The sequence below is a fragment of the Peromyscus californicus genome, unplaced genomic scaffold, assembly GCF_007827085.1.
Source record: "Peromyscus californicus insignis strain IS unplaced genomic scaffold, ASM782708v3 Scaffold_12__1_contigs__length_115047231, whole genome shotgun sequence".
Classification (NCBI taxonomy): domain Eukaryota; kingdom Metazoa; phylum Chordata; class Mammalia; order Rodentia; family Cricetidae; genus Peromyscus; species Peromyscus californicus.
The window spans coordinates 86,096,600-86,111,934 of record NW_026294413.1 but is presented as its reverse complement, the minus strand read 5'-3'; the positions used below and the strand labels follow the sequence as shown (position 1 = coordinate 86,111,934).

At 53.2% G+C, this 15,335-nt stretch overlaps 1 protein-coding gene across 1 annotated transcript in view; it reads right to left on the bottom strand.

Moving 5' to 3' along the window:
* Positions 1 to 13,372, bottom strand: part of Stab1 (stabilin 1) — a 33,060-nt gene extending 19,688 nt beyond the window's left edge. The window contains 21 exon segments of the mRNA XM_052733668.1: positions 2,552 to 2,605; positions 2,607 to 2,639; positions 2,991 to 3,086; positions 3,297 to 3,359; positions 3,694 to 3,852; positions 4,070 to 4,150; positions 4,332 to 4,385; positions 4,476 to 4,589; positions 4,823 to 4,885; positions 5,028 to 5,168; positions 5,295 to 5,429; positions 5,632 to 5,729; positions 5,979 to 6,084; positions 6,087 to 6,108; positions 6,267 to 6,397; positions 6,615 to 6,811; positions 7,458 to 7,548; positions 7,614 to 7,699; positions 7,905 to 8,020; positions 8,302 to 8,438; positions 13,177 to 13,372. Coding sequence (XP_052589628.1) covers positions 2,552 to 2,605; positions 2,607 to 2,639; positions 2,991 to 3,086; positions 3,297 to 3,359; positions 3,694 to 3,852; positions 4,070 to 4,150; positions 4,332 to 4,385; positions 4,476 to 4,589; positions 4,823 to 4,885; positions 5,028 to 5,168; positions 5,295 to 5,429; positions 5,632 to 5,729; positions 5,979 to 6,084; positions 6,087 to 6,108; positions 6,267 to 6,397; positions 6,615 to 6,811; positions 7,458 to 7,548; positions 7,614 to 7,699; positions 7,905 to 8,020; positions 8,302 to 8,438; positions 13,177 to 13,257 — 2,058 coding nt within the window. The 5' untranslated portion in view covers positions 13,258 to 13,372.
* Between the last annotated feature and the right edge of the window lie 1,963 nt (positions 13,373 to 15,335).

Below are 15,335 nucleotides of genomic sequence, written 5' to 3'. Positions count from 1 at the left end.
TGCTTATACAGCTCATTTAACAATGTAATACATAATTAAAAATACAGATTAACCGGGTGGTGGTGGCGCATGCCTCTAATCCCAGCACTTGGGAGGCAGAGCCAGGTGGATCTCTGTGAGTTCGAGGCAAGCCTGGGCTACCAAGTGAGTTCCAGGAAAGGCGCAAAGCTACACAGAGAAACCCTGTCTCAAAAAACCAAAACAAAAAAAAATACAGATTAATAGTCATCTATAATAGCCAAACTTATAGTCATGTTAGGTATGTTTTCAAGGTCATAATATATATATTTAGATAGATGGTCTTCAAACACTTCAAAGACCTACACAGAATATGGTATCTAATATGTTTAATAACCTAAGGCTTTTCATGACAGTGAGACACATCTGCTCCTGGCAGCACCAATCTATTTCAGAGAAGATGTTGGGCATTGAAAAATTTCATATGGAGTTTATTTTCTTTATGGCAAAAGCTAGCCATGTGGACAAAGAAACTGCCCTTGCCTCAATTGCTAATAATTACTGTCCAAACTAGACCAACAGGACACAAGAATGGTGACTGCTGAACTTTGCCAAGACAAGGTAGGACAGTCCTTTAAAATTCCCTGCTTCACAACAAAGTTCGTCAGATACACTAGGCCTGTAGGCTGGAGTTGGATGCCCCAATATTACAAAGGAACTATGGGTGACTGTCCAGGCAGCAAGATGTCCCTGTTGTTAGGTAACATTTCACCCTTCTTTGATAGAGTTGAAGACTAAAGAGTTATAGTTTTCTTTAGTTATGATAAAAGGTAAATTAGATACAAAACTTTGGACTCACAAAAATAGGATAGATGATAAAATATTTTCTTTAATTTTGCCAAATACAAATGGGTTGGATATTGTTACTGTAATTTTTACTTAATAACTGTTTTTGTTATATATAATTTTACTGTGTTAAGGTTAAAATCTTTTTTTTTTTTTTTTTGTTTTCCGAGACAGGGTTTCTCTGTGTTGCTTTGCACCTTTCCTGGAACTCACTCTGTAGCCCAGGCTGGCCTCGAACTCAAAGAGATCCACCTGCCTCTGCCGCCTGAGTGCTGGGATTAAAGGCGTATGCCACCACCGCCCATAAAATCTTTTTTAATTAGACAAAAAGGAGGAAATACTGTGGATTATGCTCATTGTTAATAAAAAAAAAACTGATTGGCTGATAGCAGGGCAAGAAGAGATTCAGCAAGACAGCCTGACACAGAGAGAATGATGGGAGGAAGAAGGGCAGAGTCAGAGGAGTCATGAGAGATGCCAGCCAGGTACCGAGCAAGCAGGACATATAGAAAATGATGTGACATTGGGGCTGGAGAGATGGCTCAGCAGCTAAGAACACTGAGTGCTCTTCCAGAGGACCAGAGTTTAATTCCCAGCATCCACACGACACAGCTCACAACTGTCTGTAATTCCAATTCCAGGGGACCTGACACCATAGCAAAACACCAATGTACATAAAATAAAAATAAATAAATTTCAAAAAATAAGAAAGAAAATGAGGTAACAAGCCATGAGCCATGTGGCAAAGCATAAATAAGGAATATGGGTTAACTTAAATATAAGAGCTAGTTAAGTAATAAGTCTGAGCTATTGGCCAAACATTTATAATTCATATGCAGCCTCTGAGTCGGTTATTTGGGACTGGGTGGTCAGGACAGGAAATGTATGTTTATACCCTCCTCCCTGAACCTCCCTCCTGGTGGGTTCTCCCTGGAAGTGACCTCCAAAATCACTTAAGCTGCCAGCTAGCTACTGAGAGGCACATGGCCCTGGAGCTCACACATTAAGTCCTGTGCTCTCTGTGCAGGCACTAAAGTAGCACTGTCATCCCAAAGTGTCAAAAGCAGAATACTAAAGAATACTGGCAGATCATCTTTTGGAAAATAGATGTAAAAATCTATCAAAATAATTACTTCTTTTTGAAAAGGTTTAGGAACTAGCATGGTGACACATATCTCTAATCCAGCACTCAGGAGGCAGAGGCAGGTTCTGTGGGTTCCAGGCCAGCCTGGTCTGCAGAGAGAGTTCCAGGACTGCCAGGACTATATAGAGAGAGCCTATCTCAGTGTGTGTGTGTGTGTGTGTGTGTGTGTGTGTGTGTGTGTGTGTGTGTGTCTGTGTCTGTGTGCGCGCGCGCGCCCGTGCGTGCGCATGTGCACATGAGTGCAGAGACCCACAGAGGCCAGAAGTGCTGGATTCCCTGGAGCTGGAGTTAGAGGTGGTTGTGAGCTACCTAACATGGGTGTTGGTAACCAAACTCAGGTCCTCTGCAAGAGTAGCTTGTGTTCCTAACCACTGAGCTGTCTCTCTACACCTGAAAGTAATTCTTTCCTTCTTTCCTTCTTTCTTTCTTTCTGTTGCTTTTTTTTTTTTTCACCAAAAGTAATAATTTCTAATTAAACAGTTTGGCCCAACGTCAATTACTTAGAGTGGGAAAGCTGAGACAAGAGAGAGGCAGGCCTGGTTCTGACACCCCCAGCTGTGGAAGGTATCAACCTTCATTACACCCAGCAGGGTGGGGACTCACATTGCCTTTGCCGTAGCAGGGGTTGGAGAAACCCCCAGGACACTGTGTGCAGTCCCGGCCCAAAAAATCCTTTGCAGCAACCACGTTTCTGCAAGAGACAGAGCATGCGTGAACACCCAGGCCATGCCAACTCCCACACAGGATGCATTGGCTTCCTGGTCTCATCTCTAGAGCACGGGGCGGGACGGGGATGGGATAGACCCTCCAGTGGCACCTCTTTAACCATTAGGATGTGGGGCAGGGCTGGGTGTAGTTCCACCGCAAAGTGCTCACCTAGTATGCAAGACTTTGGGGTCTATTCCTAGCACGGACACAAAATCAATCCAACAAAACAAAAAGAACACCTGAGAAGGGGAGCCCCCTCAACCCAACTTGGGAACCCCAGACAAAGAGGAAGTGGCCAGGGTCCCCAGGGGGATGCAGGCCTGCCCAGGCTCACTGTGATGGTCTGGTTGCAGTAGTGGGCACAGCCCTTCTTCAGCACGTTGAGTCCAGCTGGGTCGTGGGTATAAACACACTCCTTGGGGAAGATGTCCTAGGACATGCCACACAAGGCCAGTCAGCCGAGTGGGTGCTGGGCTAGCCTTTGCCAGGCAGCCCTGGTCCAAGACTCCCACTCTCTGTGGGGCTAGGACATGCTGAGCCTCCAGGTATGGTCCAGCCTCCCTGCCTCTACTCCCCACTGCAACCTGGGTACGATTGGGATGCTGGCAAAAAGGGATTCCTGAGGGCCAGGGGTGCTCACCATTTTCACACTATTTGGGGGGCATATACTGGCATTCAAGGCTTGGCAATCCACACAAGAACCCTGGGAAGAGACATTCAGCAAAGCTATGAGGGAGGAGAAAGAGCCACAGAGAGGCCAGGAGGTTCTGATGGAATGAGCCGAGGACACTCGTCACCTCATCACTGTGGTCTCTTCACCTATGCCCAACCACCCTTGTGCCACAGGACCCTCCGTCAACAAGAACTGAACTGCCACCATACTGTGCTTTCAGAACTGTGAGACAAAGTAAGCCTCTTTCTATGTATTACCCTGTCTCAAATATTCTGTGACAGTGACAACAGTGTCCTCTCCCGCCCAGGTGCTAGGGGTGGGCGTCTGGGTACAGGATGAAGGCTGGGTTCAGGGCAGGGCTCACCGGCACAATCTTGTGCTGCTCTTCATCACAGTGCTTGGGTAGGATAGGCAGGATGGTGGGGGGCAGCAGGATGCCTTCCAGCATGTGGATCACCCCGTTGGCAGCCAGCACATCCACTCTCCGCACGGGGATGCCCTCAGGTCCCAGCAGGATGCGGCCCTGCAGCACAGACCCCATGTGCCAACTCCAGCAGGCCTTTGCCGGTCTGTTTCTATCCACTGTGGCTTTACCTCATACTTGTGGGACCCACATATGAGCCCAGCTGGGGTCTTGTCAAGGGTCCTGCCCACCATGGTATTCGGAGCACACTGGCAGGCATGAACAAGGCCAGCTGCTCCTGCACTGACCCATGTGCTCAGCTGCTCACAGAGCTTACCTCCTCAGAGATATTCACAGACAGGACCTGGTTGGCCATGGTGAGGACACGTCCCTTAGTGATGAGCTTCTCGACTGTCAGCTGGGGCAGGAGACAGTGGTTTAAGGCTGGGCACTGGCCACACTTTGTCCAGGTGGCACACAGTGACCCTGAGTCCCCAGAAATGGAGAAGGGAGGATGAGGACACTGGGGTCCCCAGAAAGATCAAAACCTGCAGTAGTCCCTGAAACATGCGACATGGTGAAGGAGGAGACCCTCTCACCTGGCCACGGTTGTAGATGTGGTACCGTACCAGCTCCTGAAGTTTGGAAAGGCCCTGAGGGGAGGAGTCAGTAAATGGAGGTTGATGGGGAAGGAGGGTGTCTGGCAAACCCAGCCCACAGCACCATCTCTTCCTAGAACTTACTGATGTAAAAAGGTAGATCAGACGGCCATCTCGCAGGCTGTCCACAGCTTCATTGCTTGGGGCAAAGACTGTGAAGGGACCAGGCCCATCCAGGATGGACGGCAGCCCGCAGTTCTGTGGCAGCAGAACGAAAGGTTGGATAGATCCTCGCCTACCTGGTTCCTGCCTCTGTCAGCGGCAGGGAGCTCCTGCTGCTTGAGTGTGAGACGTGAGTAATGCATTGGTCCGTAAAGCCCCAGGATTGTGACGTCTGATGGGCTCTAGGAAGGTGGGTGGGCTGATTCTGGGGTAGTGAGCTGTTCTGGTCTGGAAGCCCAGCTAGGTAGAACTGCTTTCCCCAAGCTCACCTCCAGGATGGTTTCAAAGCGCGTGAAAGCCTCCGTGGAAGCGAGAATCTGGCCGACGGTTTTCTGCAGGTATAAGGGCAGGATGAGGCAGCTTCAGCCCCAGGAGGAGGAGCCTGACTTCCACACGCCAGAGAGGCCGCATGCCTGGACTTAAACACCAAGACACTCTCTACTGCACAAGGTGGAGAAGAGCTTGCCGACTCACCTTCGGGTCTCCTGGGAGTGGCGGCGGGAGCCGGCTCCGCAGGGCGGTGACCGTGTGGAAGACCCCGTTGGCTGCTATGTAGTTGGCCTTTTGGATAGTGAACGTCTGCTGGAGCTGGTCATTATACTTATAGGTGTATCTCTGATGGGACAGACACAGGACTATGTCCCATGTGCCCAGCCCTGTCCTGCAGCTCCTTCCCGCGGCCACACATTTGCCTCAGCTGTGCCACCCCCTTGCCGCTCCTCGGGGGGTCCCCTCTCATACCAAGCGGTTGAAGGTGACGGTGATCTCCTGGCCAGCAAGTGTCCACCACCTGCGTGTATTTGAGGGCCCTACATCCTCCAGGATGTGCTCCCCCGCAATAATATGCTGTCTGCAGAGCTGCCGGGCAAGGGTCGTCTGCAGATGCACAGGGATGGGGTGTGGGGTTAACACAGACAATCCAACCCTCTGCACCTCCCCCTGCCCGAGTCATGGAGAGGACAAGGGGCTTCGCAGGTCTCTTTTCAGTTTGAATGAGACTTTCTCAAAGGGAAGCGTCGTGTACGGGGTGGGGGTGGGGGGGAGGACCTTGGCCTGCTCTCAGGGAAAAAGGACTCACATTCATGGTACTGGAGGGGACAGAGGAGACGGAGATGATGGATGGCACCAGCACAGTGAACGGGCCCGATGTGGTAAGGATCTCCTGGCAGCCCTGCTCTGTAGGGGAGAAAGGTAATGTCAGAATTAAAATGGGGAGCTCCAGAGGGGATGGGGCTAGACGTCTAGTGTGGGAAGAGAATGCCAGTGCTGGAATCAGTTCCCACCTCTGTCCTGGCCTCACCCAGTTCTTGAGCAAAGAAACAAGAGTCTATGCTGAGGCTAGCTAGCCCTCCCTCCCTCCCTCCCTCCCTCCCAGCTCTGTGGGTCCAGGGGGCATTGTCACAGGTAGGCTGAGGGGGCACACACCCAGCATGGCAATGGCCGCTCTTAAGCGCAGGAACACCAGGCCCATCTGATTGGCCCTCTGAACCTCACGGAGCAGGTGTCCATAGCAGGCACGACCGTCACCCACACCTCACCATCCTTGCACACACAGCTGGAGAGCCAGAGAGACTGGTCAGAGGGAGGGTGGGCCATCCCCCTGACCCCTCCCCCAGCCCTCCCTTCCAGGCCCCGAGTGGAGGAACACAGCAGAGTCCACTGCCCACTCCACCCTCCCTGCTCTGTGCCCATTCCCCTTGGCTCCGTGCCCACCTGGTCTTTCCATCAGGGGTCACCCGACAGGTGGCCGATTTGTCACAGGAATGTGGTTTGCAGAAGGCATAGCATCCCGCAGAAGCATCGTTGTTAAGGCTGATCAAACCTGGCTGGCACACACAGACAGCCTGGGCAAACGGCAGGGCCGGGAAGGGACGGTACGTCCACCAGTGAGAATCCAGGAAAACTGCTGGCATATGCCTCCCTCACACAGCCCTGCCACCCATCCTCAACGACCAGGGTTGACACTCTCCCCGCATCTTAGAAGTGTAATCTGGGGTGACTTGCCCGGAATTCCACAGTCGGAGTGTGTGAGCGGCTTGTGAAGCCGGTGTTCTAGCTTACCTTGCCTGGATCCTTGTACAGACATAAGGTAGAGTTGCTGGGGCATCCACCAAAGTTGGTGATGCATGGGTCCTGGGGCAGACACACTTTCCCATCACCGTGGTAATTCTCTGGGCAGTGACACTGAGCCTGCCCCTTGGGAGTCACTGAACATCGGGCCAGTGGGGAGCAAGGAGATGGCTTACAGGGGTCAGGAGCTGCCAGGACAGAGAGAGCCTGAGTGCGTTGAGTCCCAGGAACCCTCTGCCCATCATGGTTTCCACCAGAGTGGCCTCAGGCCCGCTGCCTCTCAGGAACAGTTTTCCCTGTGTGTGAGCGGCCAGACTGCATGTGCTGGTACAAAAGCCTGGGATGATACTCCCAGTGTCCTAACAGGCCTATCTGGCACCCAGCTGTCCTCCCCTTCTCTGGCCACAAAGAAGAGGCCCCAGGTAGCATTGTTCACCTTGGTCACAGCGGGGACCATCATATCCAGCAAAACACCAGCAGCTCCCATTCCCCACCTCTACCTCCCCCCGTGACCCATGGTTGCACAAGTGCCGGGCATACAAGAGCAAGTAGAACCCCAGCCTCACTAAGGTACACATGGGGATATCACCTTCCTGTCCTCTGTGTATTTAGAATGTAGGAATAACCTTGAGAGTCCAGAGCTGTGGTACAGGATTACAGGGGAAAGCCCAGGGAGAGCCAGGTGAAAAGAGAGGCATCCTGGAGGGCTTCCTGGAGGAGGCTTCTGAGCCTACCAAGAGCCTCAGGGCAGAAGGAAGCAAGGCCAGCATCCCAGGAGGGAAAGGCAAGGCTGAGGTGTTAGGAGAGGTTAGAGGCAGGTAGGATTAACTTTACCGGGAGGTCCTGTACGTTTGCTTGGTTGGCAGTCAGGCCCAAATCTGTTGGGGTCTGGGCACTCCTGGCAGGCTGAGCCGCTGAAGTTTCCCTGTGAGTGCACCAAGTCAGCGGGGTTCCCCCGCCACCGCCACCTCATCCCTACCCAGCCCTTACCTGACACACGCAGGTCCCATTTCCAGCTATACCATCCAGGCAGGTCCCGTGGCCATTACACGGTGTCTCAGCACCTCCAGGGCACTCTGTGGACCCCAAGAGCTCAGCTTTTCTCCCAGAATGCTCCCCTTACCTCTGCTCCGGCCCCTCCCCCAGGACAGCCAGGGCTAGGGAGTCATGCCCTGGTGGCTTTCAGTGAGGAGTCTCAAGGTTGAGGGCAATATAGGTGCCCCTCAGATGAGGGGCTGGGGCCTAGGGGGAGTGGAGCAGGGTCAGCCCCCTCTTCCGTACCATAGCACTGGGAACCCCAGTAACCGGGGCAGCAGGCTTTCTGCACCACATCCTTCCAGCACTCCTGGCTACAACCACTTAAGGAGACCAGAGAGCCTCCCAGCTGCACCTCATAGCTAGGCGAGAGAAGGGAGGCAGGTGGTGAGGTGGTGGGCACCTGCGGCCTTCACTCCCACCCTCCTCACACTGAACTCCAGGGATCTGACCCCGCCCACCTCTCTCCTCTCCATCTAGCCCAGGGCCGAGCACAGGGCCCAGGAGACGGTAGGTGCCCAGTACACCCCCCTGGGACACAGGTGTGTGGGTTAATGATTCGCTGCTCCCAGCAGGTCAGTGAGGTCCCTCCGGGTCCCCTGCCACCCTCCTGGAAGTGGGGAAGAAGCCGGTGGGCCCATACCGACAGTCCACGAGTGTCTTCCCTGGGAAATTCCGAAGCCAGCCCGAGGGACATAACTGCTTCCTGACAGCTGCGCATGTGGTACAGGGTGAATGAGTGATAAACTTGGTCTTTACATCACAGCGTTTGGAGCGCACCTGGGCCAGGCAGAATGTACGGGGAGGGGCTCAGACCCTGGTCCAGCCCTGAGTCCTTGTGGGCTGCAACAAGGCCACAGCTTCCCGTCTGTTCAGTGTGAATGAGCAAGGCCAGGGAAGGTCCTGAGAAACCTTCCTGTGAGGAGTTGCTAATGGCACATCCTGTCCCCATGTCCATGGCTGGAAGCCTTCAAGACTATCTTCCTACAGGAGAATTATTTCCATCTAAGGTGAGGAGATTGAAGTCCAGGTGGCCCTTTTTCAACCTGGCACCGGGACAGGGTGTATGTAAAGCAGGGCCTGGAGCCCAGATTCATGGCATAAAGCTCTTTCTTGCCTTTTTGGTCCAAATAGACACACAACAAGCCTCACACTGTCTGCAAGAAAATAGTGACTTCAGCTGGGCGTCGTGACACACGCCTTTAGCCCCAGCACTTGGAGGCAGAGGCAGGTGGGTCTCTGTGAGTTCGAGGCCCAGCTTGCTCTACAGAGTGAGAGTGAGTTCCAAGACAGCCAAGGTCACACACACAGTCTTGGGGGAGGGGTGAGAACACAGTGACTTCGTTCTCAATCTGTCACGTTAGGACAAGACACAAGCTTCCAGCCAAGTACCAGCTGTGCCCTGAGCAGAGGGTCTGGCCTGGTGTTTGGACTGGGCAGCCATGGGTCAGAAAGCCCTGATGTCAGGCCTGGCCCAAGGCCCCACCTACAGATAGGGACCCAGGGTCCAGGTGATGACAGGCAGTGAGGGCAGCTAGCAGAACAGGACACAGGATGTTTTTATTTCATTTCTGTTGTTGTGATGAAATACCCTGATAAAATACTTAGAGGAGGGGTTGGAGATTTAGCTCAGTGGTAGAGTGCTTGCCTAGCAAGCACAAGGCCCTGGGTTCGGTCCTCAGCTCCGGAAAAAAAAAAAAAAAGACAAAATAACAAAATACTTAGCGGAGTATTTTAGCTCACAATCCCAGGTTACAGTCCATCATTGCAGAGAAGTCGGGACAACAGGAACTTAGAACAGCTAGTGATACCACAATCTTATAAGCAGAGGGAAGTAAAAGCATACTTTTTAGTGCTCAGAAACTCCTGTGTAGAGAATGGTGCCACCCACAGGGGGTTGGGTCTTCACACATCAGTTGACATAATCAGCACCATCTTCCACAGTCATACGCACAGGCCAACCTGATCTAGGCAATTCTTCACGGGGACTCTCTTCCCAAGTGAGTCTAGGTTGTGTCAAGGTGACAACTGAAACTATTCCAGTGACTCTTGGACTTGAAGGTTGTAGGAGAGTTGGTCAGGGCCAGTGCTCTGGCAGAGCAGGTAGCAGAACCAAGGCTGGGCATGGGAAAGAGCAAATGACCTTGTGTGATACACAGGGTAGCCCGAAAGAGGGATGGAGAGCGGCTGGAGGCCAGGTTGACAACAGCCAGTTAAGCTTGGGTGAGGCAGAGCTGGGCTTGGCCTCAGGACTCAGTTAATGAGTTGTTTGTTATTGTTTTTAAGTTTACTTATTTGTTTGTTTGTTTGTTTGTTTGTTTGTTTTGAGACAGGGTTTCTTTGGGTAGCCCTGGTCCTCTGAAGACCAGGCTGGCCTTGAACTCAGAGATCCACCTGCCTCTGTCTCTTGACTGCTGGGATTAAAGATGTGCACCGCCACTGCCCAGTAAATTTGTATTTTTTTAAAAGCTTTCAGATAGGTTTATATTGCATGTCTCATGTAGCCCCAGGCTGGCTTCGAATTTCTGATCCTCCTGCCTCCACTTCCACAGGTCACAAGTGTGGGCGGGCACACATGGTTTCAGTTAGTGCTGTAAAGTGACACTGTGTGGAGAACGGAGCCAGGGGTGACTGGGGAAACAGATTAGCATGCTGATGGGGGTGGAAGGTTTGAAGAGACACTGCCCGCCTCCATCCCGTAGTCCCATGCAGTGGCCTGAGACAACTCTCAGTAACCCTCCACTGGGGCCACCTTTAGGGTCAAAGAGAAGCTCCAGGGCTGTACCCTGGAGGGCGGACTGAGCTTCCAGTTGTGAGCGAAGGCTCTGAGAGGAGATACGTCTTAATGGGGGAATGGCTTGGAGAAGAAGCCACATGTTCTCTCCTTGAAAATGCTGACCACACAGTACTCCAAAGGGGTGCATCCAGCCGGGCGGTGGTGGCGCACGCCTTTAATCCCAGCACTCGGGAGGCAGAGCCAGGCGGATCTCTGTGAGTTCGAGGCCAGCCTGGGCTACCAAGTGAGTCCCAGGAAAGGCGCAAAGCTACACAGAGAAACCCTGTCTCGAAAAAACAAAAAAAAAAAAAAAAAAAACAAAGGGGTGCATCCAGAATACCCCTCCCCGAAAATGAGTTACTGAGGGGTGGCTTCCCAAAACCAGAGAAAAGGAAAACCACTTCCTCCGGAAAGTACGAAGCCCCAGGCGCCTGTCCCTGCTGCCCTGTTGCTGTGGTTTGGTCCTCTGCTTGCGGTCTCCCGAGAGGGAAGTTAACTCAGCACAACCTCAGACCGGCTGTTCGTGTCTAGATTTCCCCATCCCAAAGCTCGTCCTTGCGGAGCCAGGGCACGTCTAGGAAACGGAGTGACTCAAACTTGGGTTCAGGGCCTATGCTGGCTGACAGCAGGCTCCCCTGGAAACCACCTGCTGAGGCAGGCAGAACAGTCACCACGTAGTCCTAGTCGGTGGAGACCCTAGGATGCTGGGCCAGGCTCAGGGTGAGGTGAGGGCTGTCATTCCGAGTGAGGGTGGGCCGGGCCGGGAGGAAGCAGGAGCTTTGTGAGCCTGTGTGAAGTGGTGATGGATGGATAAGCCAGCTGCCAAATCAGCACCTCTCCAGGAACCACACCCTAGACACGCACTCAAATCCTCGTCTGCCCACCAGTGACACCAGACGGAGCCCACATTCTTGCTGGTGATCCAGCTGGGTGGGATGAGGTGGGACCTCAGCTGAATCAGAGGTCTGCTTTCTGGGGGGGGGGGGGCTCCCTGGGACCTGCCAGAGCGCTCAGTTCAGGGCTGAGTTTGCAGTGTCTGCTTCCTAGGCAGACACTGCTGGAGAAGCCGAGGAGACAGGAACTATTAAGCCCAGTAGTGAGGTGAGAGACACGCCCCCAAGCTGGGACCAAGATCCTGGGGAGTCTCTAGGTTGACAGCCTGGAACCTGAACCCCCTAAGGCAGGAAGGGCCCTGAGCTGCCTCCCTTGCCTCTGCATCAGAGGAGTGGACCAGAGCTGGGGGCTCGGCGATGCTCTGCTTTTCTACCTTGGCTGTGGATCCCAGGCTTGTGCTCCACATCAAGTAGTCCCTGGGCAGAGGGCTCCCAGATGGACACGTGCTAAGACCCTCCCTCAGGGAGCTCTGGGTGCCTCCACAGCCCACGCCTGCTGTGCCAAATTCTACTGCCATCTTTGTTGACTGTGTGACTCGGGGGGGGGGAGGGGGTTCTTCATTCCCAGCAGCTGTGGCTTGTGTCTCATGTCATATGGGAAGAATGACTGTGAGAGGGAAGGACAGCATTGCTACATTCCTACCCACAAGGATTTCAGAACCTCTTCCCTGCTACAGACTGGCTGGGCCCTAGTCCCAGAGTTACAGACTTAGGAGCGTTCAGCACTATACTAGGTCTCTGACCAGAAAAAAACAAAACAAAAAAACCACCTCCAAGCCGAACACAGGTGGCAAGGTGATTTCCAGCTTGGCACAACCCAGAAGCTTGTTGGTTTTCCCACCATCATGCTCACCCCAGGGTTCCACCTGCCCCACCCAGCCCTGACCTGGCCCTAAAATCATTTTTCCCCCTGTGGGACCATAGGGGGTGTAAAGACAAAGAGCCCCATGGCTACCTGGTGGCAGATCCCCGGTCTACCACAGGAACTTTGGAAGCTGCTGAAGAAGCAGATGAGCTTGGTTTCACAAAGGAAGCTCCCTTGCCCAGCTACAGATCCCAAACTCAGTCTCCACACTTAGGGTGTGGAGCTGTTCCCAAAGCCCAAGCAGCAGCCTCCTTACTAAGGGCTGGGGAGACTTAGGGACAGGCAGCCTGGCACTCTTGGCCTCAGGGGCCATCCTACAACCACTCAGAAACTCTCATCCACTCAGTGCACCTGCGTGGGGAATTGCGGACCTGCGTAGGAATCCCAGGCTGTGGTCTAGCCCGTGGTTCTAGTGGGAATAGCTTGTCACTGTCCTCTGTGGGCCTTGGGTTCCCAATAAGACAAGAGAACAAGCTGGCATGAGGTTGGAAAGGATGAAGGGGCCATGCCCAGGGTTGGCTAGGGGCAGGTCTGAGACTTAGACAGGGCTCAGTGCTGGCCACAGGCACATTTGTGGCCAAGTTCTGAACGAGTCTCTCCGTTTATAGTTCCCAGAGGATGGGTAGTGATCACATCTAAAATCCCCTAGGTAAGGACCACACAGACGATGGCCTCAGTCTGGGTGGGGAGCCCAGGAGGATGGGGAGCTCAGGAGGATAGGGCTGGCTTTGTTCCTGCTCACTCACAGGCTGGGGAACCCAGGATGGCTGCCCATACAGAGTACATAACCAACTAGCCAGACACAGAGGAGTTCAAGCTGCTGTAGCCTTGAACTTCAGGTAGAAGAGCCTCAGACTTCAGCCTGGCAACCTGGGCCCTCACGGACGTCAGACAGGTACCAGCGGCTTTGATACCCCCACTCACCCATCCATAGACCAGCTACGCATGGTCCCCCCCTGTTCCCTGAGACTAATTCCCACTTACCTTCTGCCCTCTGATGAAGCCGGAGCCTGCCAGGCAGAAGACCAGGATGCAGAGAAAAAGGAGGATCCGGGGCTCTGCCATGGTAGGCAGGTCCGGAGGGTCCGCTATCCAGGAGAGAAATTGTGTGGGGAGGGAGTTTGCAGTGGCAGGCAGTGAGTGAGCTCCTAGAGGCAGGCATGAGGAAGGAGGCAGGGCAGGGTGGGTGAGCAGCCGCTTTAAAAGCTATCCGTCAGCTCACCCCCACAGGAACCCACCAGGATTTCCTCCTGCGTATCAGCAGCCTGCAGGCGGAAGGGAAGACGCTGGCCACTGACCCCCGCATGGACGACCTGGGCCCAGTTCAGGCCTTCCTGGCCCGGGATGCCGCCCCATGGCATCACAGTCTGGAGGTCCAAAGCCACCATCAGCCACCTGCCTGGGGTCTAGGGGAGATTCTGAAGCAAATTCAAACACCGATAAACAATTTTCCTACATCTGTCAAGCCGGTTTTCCATTCAGAGGCTTTGGGCTTCTGGGGGCTGGCTAGGAGGTAGTTGGGCAGCCTCTGTGCTGGGCTGGCTGCCCCTGGGCCGGCTGCCTCAATCTTTGCCTCCAACACCAGAAGAGGTGAAAGTGTTAGCACCATGGTAGTCTCTCAGGTTCTTCCCACACCAGCCTCCATCACTCTGGACCCTCATGGCCTCCCTGAGCCCACCTCTACTCCGCAGCCCAGGTCCCTCCCACTGCCTACCACACTTCAATCCTTTCCATGCCTGTGGTGGGCTCCTGTGATGTCCCCAACTCTGCTGAGATGTCAGTGGTGACTGGGACAGAGTCATAGCCCCACAGCCTGAGGAGTTCCTTTAATCTTTTAGGGATATCCACTCAGGCAAACCCAGGATTCATGGGTTCAAAGCAGACAAGAAATTCAGGAGCCGCTAGTGTGAAATAGAACCGAGGCTTTATTAAAAAGAGAGTAAAAAAAATTAGAGCACACCCGTGAGCATGTGTATGGGCTTCTCAGAGTCACCATTTATTAAAAGACTTAAGTGTTTTTGTTTTTTTCTGAGACAGGGTTTCTCTCTGTAGCGCTGGCTGTCCTGGAACTCGCTCTGTAGACCAGGCTGGTCTGCGAACTCAGAGATCCACCTGCCTCTGCCTCCTGCGTGGTGGGATTAAAGGCGTGCATCACCAACACTTTATTTTTAACTTTGATGTGTATGGGGCTTTAACTGGACATTTTCCTTCCCACATTCCCATAAAATTTTCCTTTCTGTTCTGCTTCTTGGCCAACTGGGACTTTTCCTTAAGGTAAGCTCCAATGTACATACTGCTTCCCTTCCAGGTAAGTGTGGTGTCATTGGTTTGGACTAAAATCTCTTGCTGTGCCGACAGGCCAGGCATGGATCTTGATTGCAGCATGGGGGGGAGGGGCTTCAGTCATGTGTAAGGGGCTGTCTTATCAACTGCCAACTAAGCCTGACTTAAACATTCTCTGCTCCTTTCTGTCTCTTCTAAGTCTTGCCTGGTTTGGTCTCTCTAGATGCTGTTCTCAGGGCTGCCTGAGAAGGGCAGGTCCGATAAACTCTGCTACATTTAATCAGTTTAAGGCTGTGTGTGTTGTTGGGGGTTAAGCCCTGGGCCTGGTACATGCTGCAGGTGCTTTACTATGGAGCCACATCCCCAGCCCGAGTTTTCCTTTAAACAAGGGTTCAGGGCACTTCTTTGACCTGATCCCAGGCTTCTGGGCAGCCCAGTGCCTGATTTCACACACACACACACACACACACACACACACACACACACACACACACACGCACACACACACCCGACATTGGCACTCGGCTTGCACTGCCCTACTGAATAGTTCATTTTTTGTCTACCCTGGAGTGTTAGCTGAGAAAGAACAGGCTTACCACCTGGGCTGGTACAGATACATGGAAGATGGTTAATTTCCTGTTCCTGTTATTGTTTGAGGATGTAGGCTCAGAGCCCCTAAGCAGTTCAGCGGAATTTAGACTTTAGATACAGCCTCCTCCAGGAGGTGTCCTTAGGACCAGGCTGGAGACGGCTGGTCTGGGTGTAGGAGGCTCTACTGTTCTCTATACTTGTTACAATTTCTCTATTTCTCCCCAGTCCCTTCCTCTGAAACAAGCTTCCCTACAATTTACAATATAGCT